Raw genomic sequence first — 5627 nt, forward strand, 5'->3', positions numbered from 1 at the left:
GGAAAAGGGCATGCCATGAAAATGCACATGCAAAATTATCCCAGCTTTGTAAGTGCATATTAAAAAGGCAATGGAAAGTGTTAATATTTGGCTATGAGCCCTGTGGAATGGGAGGTGGGTTTATAGTTGATTATTTTCTTCTTCATGTCAATTTGCTAAACTGTACACCGTGCCCACCTTGCCCATACAATTCCTCTGCAATCAGTGAAAAAAAAAGAAAATTATCCTCAACAAGTCCAGGAGTACAAGTCAGTAAAAATTACCGAGAGATTGGGTCAAGATGTTAGACTGAGCACTAGTGCATTTCTCTCCTACCTCAAATTCCCTTAAATGACAGAAAAGGCAGGTTTCTGTATATAAAGAATAACTCCAGAATGACAGGGGGAAAGAAAAAGGCAGATTCCTGGAGGATGAAAAGCAGATGGGTCAGGGGTACTGAGGTAAGGATTAGGGTGGGGGTGGGGAGACTGGGGGACACAGAACTGAAGAGGGGGCGCAAGGCGGTTGGCGAGGGGATTTGTTGGCCAGGCGGCTCCAGATTTTGGGAAAGGGGCGGGGCAAGGAACCAAAGAGCGCCTCCCAGATCCAGGGCAGGGACGGACAAGAGGGTTGGCGGGCGAGGTGCGGGGGGTGCTTTGCTGGGCAGGAAGGGGAGGCTTCTCTCCTGGCCGGAAGCTGTGCTCTACGGAAAAGAGGGAGGAGACTGCGGCGACTGCAGCGGCTGGTGGGAACCTGATGTGGCAGAGGGGCCGCTGCTGCCAACAGGGAGCGGAGGGCCCGCGAGCCGAGTGCTGGAGACACTGCCGCCATCCTGTTTGCCTGTCCAGCAGCCCACTTGACACGCTCTTCTAAGGATCCTCCCTCTCAGCTCTTGCAAGCACCTGGCTCGTCGTCTGCTGGTCCTCCTTTGACACAGGCTCACCGCGGAGGCAGCAGCGAGGTGCCCGATTTGGGCACGCGAGACCCGCTATCCCCGGCCTGGGGGAATCTGTGCCCCCTGGCCTGGACAGTGTTGGAAGCAGGGCGGGAGGAATAGGGGGTGTGCCCCCTATTTCTCTGACTGTAACCGCAACTCCTTCGCGCTAGCATAGTCTGAACTAGCTGGGGAGGAAGGTTACTGCAGGCACGCAGCCAGAATGCCTTGATTTCCAGCCTTTCTGCATAGCTTTCGGGAAAAACTTAGGCGTGGGTGCACAGAATGCACTAATTAGGAGAAAAAGTTCATCGTGTCATGCATTGAATTTATTTTTGTTGATTTCCTTTCTTGGTCCTCCTTGCTACTGTGCTCCACGCAGGCATGAAGACCCCGCTCAGAAAAGCAGCTGCAGGGCAGCGGTCCAGGACAGGCGCAGGACATGCCAGTTTGTCTGTGACCGTGATGAAGAGAAAGGCTGCACACAAGAAGCATAGGAGTAGACCCACTTCCCAGCATCGGAGGAACATCGTAGGCTGCAGAATTCGGCACGGATGGAAAGACGGAGATGAACCTCTAACACAGTGGAAGGGAACCGTTCTGGATCAGGTACCTGTAAATCCCTCTCTGTATCTTATCAAATATGATGGATTTGACTGTGTTTATGGATTAGAACTTCACAGAGATGAAAGAGTGTCATCACTTGAAATCCTTCCTAATAGAGTTGCATCATCTAGAATCAGTGATACACACTTAACAGAAATTATGATTGGCAAAGCAGTGGAACATATTTTTGAGACAGAAGAAGGTTCCAAAAATGAATGGAGGGGGATGGTCTTAGCTCAGGCACCTGTCATGAACACATGGTTTTACATTACCTATGAGAAAGATCCTGTATTATATATGTACCAGCTCTTAGATGATTATAAAGACGGTGACCTACACATCCTTGCAGATTCCAATGATTCTCCTCTCGCAGAGAGGGAGCCAGGAGAAGTCATAGACAGCCTAGTAGGCAAACAGGTGGAATATGCCAAGGAGGATGGCTCCAAGAGAACTGGCATGGTCATTCATCAGGTGGAAGCAAAACCCTCTGTGTACTTCATCAAATTTGATGATGATTTCCATATCTATGTCTATGATTTGGTAAAAACATCTTAGAGGTCATTTTGAAATTTGCCAAATATATGAGACTGTTTGTAAAATCTGAACACACAAGAAGTCTTGATTGCTTTACAGTTTGTAAGAACCATATTCTCCCCCCTTTTTCACACTTTAGTCTGGCAAAAAATTGGAACTTCCACCCTCTCAGACATTTTTTGACGAAACCTTTTGCCTTTATCTCCAACCGTTTTACTGGTTCCTCCCCACAGAAGAATGATTGACTTATCTAATTAGTGAGAGGGGTAAAGTCTGACATCCATTGGCCCATATTTTTATCTTGGGTGGTGTTAATAGGCTAAAGTAGCTGAACACCTCTTGCCTCATTCTTTTGGGCATTTGGACAATCTGCACTCACTGAAGTGTGAAGCTTCCTGAGATATTCAATGTGGCTGGCTGGGTAAATTTCTTTCCAATTCAACCCTCCCCTTAGGGCTGGCTGGGTTAGTGTCTTTGCAATTCAACCCCTCCCCTTCAAAAGTCTAATATGAGGAGGAATGGGAAGCTTATTTTGGTCTTCTGTCTAAGTTGCATTTTAAATTCTAACTGTACTGAAAGTAAGGCTAATATTTTGTTCCCTTTCTGATTCTTGTACCTATTACTAAACTTGGTTTGGAAATTAAGAGGGTAATTATTTTGCATTTTAGTACATAAGCATAGGCTGAGAAACCTTACAAAATTGTTAAGAGGGCAAGCATTTGGGAACCAAACCGCAAGTGGAGAAATCATGGTTGGTCATTAATGGCATTAGGATTTCTGTTGTCTACAATAGCTCTGGCTGGTACCTGCAGACAAGGAATGGGTTTTTACAGACAAAGGCTGTGCAGGCAGACTTTAGCACAATTGGGTTTTGCCAGCCCAATAGAGCATTAGGCTGGGCTCTAGCTCTAGTCCTCAGTCACAGGATAAATTGCCAGGTTTGGCAAGGGTTGGCAGATCTGTCTAGGACCTCAATATAAAGGAGCAAAAATCTGGAATCAGGCTGAGATACAGATTTCTCTCCTATACCAAGAGGGATGCTTTGAAAAATTTTAAATTAGGTTTTCATTTGATTCTTAGAAGACTTCTGAGTCCCAGCATATGAGGTGGGCAATGCACTTGCTAGAACTAAGAAAAGCTGAAAATAGGCTTTGCTTCCTTGTAGGAACTGGTGAGCTCATTTATTCTGGTGTCCTAACAGGATTGAGGAACACAGAGATTAGAATCAGTGCTAGATGATCAATAGACTTAATGATGTTCTAAGTGCTTAATAATGTTTTAAATGCTGTCATTGGTAGATAGAAATCTAATAGATATTTGTTAGTGTTTTGTTTTTCAACTTTATCCTGTTTCTTGGCTGGACCTAAGAAACTCATGGGCAGATAAGGGTAAGACCTACTTCAGCAGAAAAATATGTAATGGAGTGGGCCTTGTACCTTCCATTATTGAAGGCATTAGTGAAGGTTAACTTTGGAAAGTTAACTAGGAAAGAAAAGGTTGAAAAATAAGCAGGGTTTTGGAGAGAAGCACCCGGCCAAAGCCAATGCATTCTCACTGGGTTTCTGATAGAAGCTCCATTAGCAGTAACAGACAGGCCATGGACTTCTGCATATTTGGGGCTGGGACTCATGACAGTACAATCAACCACTTGGGAAATATCTTCCAAATTAGTTTAAGTTCACAGATCATGGAGTCCAGACTACTGGCACAGACAGACTGGCATCCTGCTGAGGATGAAACCAAGAAAGTATTCTCTTCTCCCATGTTTTCTCTGTCTATGTTTCTTCCTTTTGATGCCACAAGTCTCTGCTCAGATATTTGACTGACGACAGCAATGTGGGTCTGTATTACCCTATTTACTAAGTCGTGGGGACATAAATTTGCTTGAGATATCTGTTTTAGAGGCTGAGGATTAGTGTGCTTGCTAAGTTTTGGGATATGAGGCTGACACTGTGATAATCTTATGTCCTGTTGACCCTGTGGACTCTTAATGTATGACATATATGTATGACATGCAATTGTGGGGTTAGATTAATTCAACTCCTGAAGTTCTGAAGGAACTATACCAAATCAAGAGGAAGACAGCCCAGGCTACAGCTGGTGAAGGAACCCCATAGCTGTCCAGACATCTTTGTGAGATCTGTATGGCTGACATCAGAAAAACCAAGAAATTGGGGAAGGCAGAATTTTGGACTTTATTTCCTTTGGACTTTAAAATAGAAATTTAATTGGGGGCATTCATTTTTCCCTTGGAGTTTAATAGTTGGTGTGATTTTCATACAGTTCAAATTAAGGCATTTACATTATGTTGTTGACATTGTATTACTTGTAGTATTTTAATGCTATCTTTAGGGCTTATTGTATAATCTTTGTAAGCTATGTCAGATAATGTGGCCGGACATAATTATAAATTAGGGATAAAATAGTGAGTGAATTTTCAACCTGGGGTGTAATGTAGCCTTAGAGTTAATTTAATTGCTGTTTTAGTTTGACTTATTTCAGAGCCTTCTGGGGCAAAAGCAGAACTGCTCACCAGTCTTACACAAGAGGGAGCAGGACATTCCTAAGATACTGCTGGTCTTCCCCGAAAGGGACAGCCAAGCCCTGTTTGTCTTGGGTGTTGACAATGTGGACAGAAATGTCCAAAGGTATGATAGGCTGTATCCTCTGCCTCTCTCCATGTTCCTGGCCAAGAAACAAAAGGACTTGTACCTCTCAAAAATATTTGGAAGAAAATTTCTACCCAAATGGGAGGAGAAATAACTTGGTGAACTTGAGAAAAGGGTTATTATGGATATGCAACTTAGGGCCCTCTTGGCTCTTGAGCTCATTTCTCACAGAAAGATATGGAAAAGACTACAGTCCTTCACTACATGGCTGGGTAAACATCTAATCTGTAGACCTCTCTCACCCTCTGGGGTGGGGGATCCAGTGTCTTTACACTTGGGGTAAAAGTTCATTTCAGGCTTAGGTCCAAAACGTGTTCTCCAGTCCAGACCTATCAGCAATAAAGCTGGTATCTATTTTTATTCTTTAAAAATTTTTAACTTATAAATCATTTTTGGACAAAAACACACACCTCTGGTAAAAATCAAACAGTACAAAAGGATATACAGTATAAAGTAAGTCTCCTTCCTTTGTTCCCACCCCTGACCTCAGCGCCAATTTCCAAAGATAACTACTCTTACCAGTTACTATGTATTTTTCTGGAGATAATCCACGTATTTACAAGTATATTATATATGTGTATATCAGATTTTTATACAAATTGTGGCATACTACACATGCTGTTATGAATTTTGCTTTTTCATTTAACAATATATTAAAGCTGGTATTTTAATCCCTCTTTGATTACTGTGTATATTTTTTAGTTGGCTCAGAATCTGGAAGGGAAGGAGGTATGATTAATTCAGACTTCCATATCCCAACCTAGTTTAATGAAAACTTACATGTCCCTGCAAACCAAAAATTTCTGCCAGGTAAATTTTTCTTACCAGTAGAATGTGAAATTTATGTAAACATGATCGATTTTGTGGAAGGAACTCCTTGAGGCCAGTATATTTTTGTTGAGGGA

The 5627-nt window shown here is 42.9% G+C and overlaps 1 protein-coding gene across 1 annotated transcript; it reads left to right on the forward strand.

Annotated features, from left to right (window-relative positions):
* Nucleotides 1-640: 640 nt before the first annotated feature.
* Nucleotides 641-5294, forward strand: SPIN3 (spindlin family member 3). Its single transcript, XM_081223318.1, is given in 4 exon segments — nucleotides 641-940; nucleotides 1296-2057; nucleotides 2060-2172; nucleotides 2174-5294. Coding segments are annotated over 3 exon segments (936 nt in total). The 5' UTR covers nucleotides 641-940; nucleotides 1296-1297; the 3' UTR covers nucleotides 2237-5294.
* Nucleotides 5295-5627: the final 333 nt, after the last annotated feature.

The sequence above is a fragment of the Mesoplodon bidens genome, assembly GCF_964165515.1.
Source record: "Mesoplodon bidens genome assembly, chromosome: X".
In the NCBI taxonomy this organism is placed as follows: domain Eukaryota; kingdom Metazoa; phylum Chordata; class Mammalia; order Artiodactyla; family Ziphiidae; genus Mesoplodon; species Mesoplodon bidens.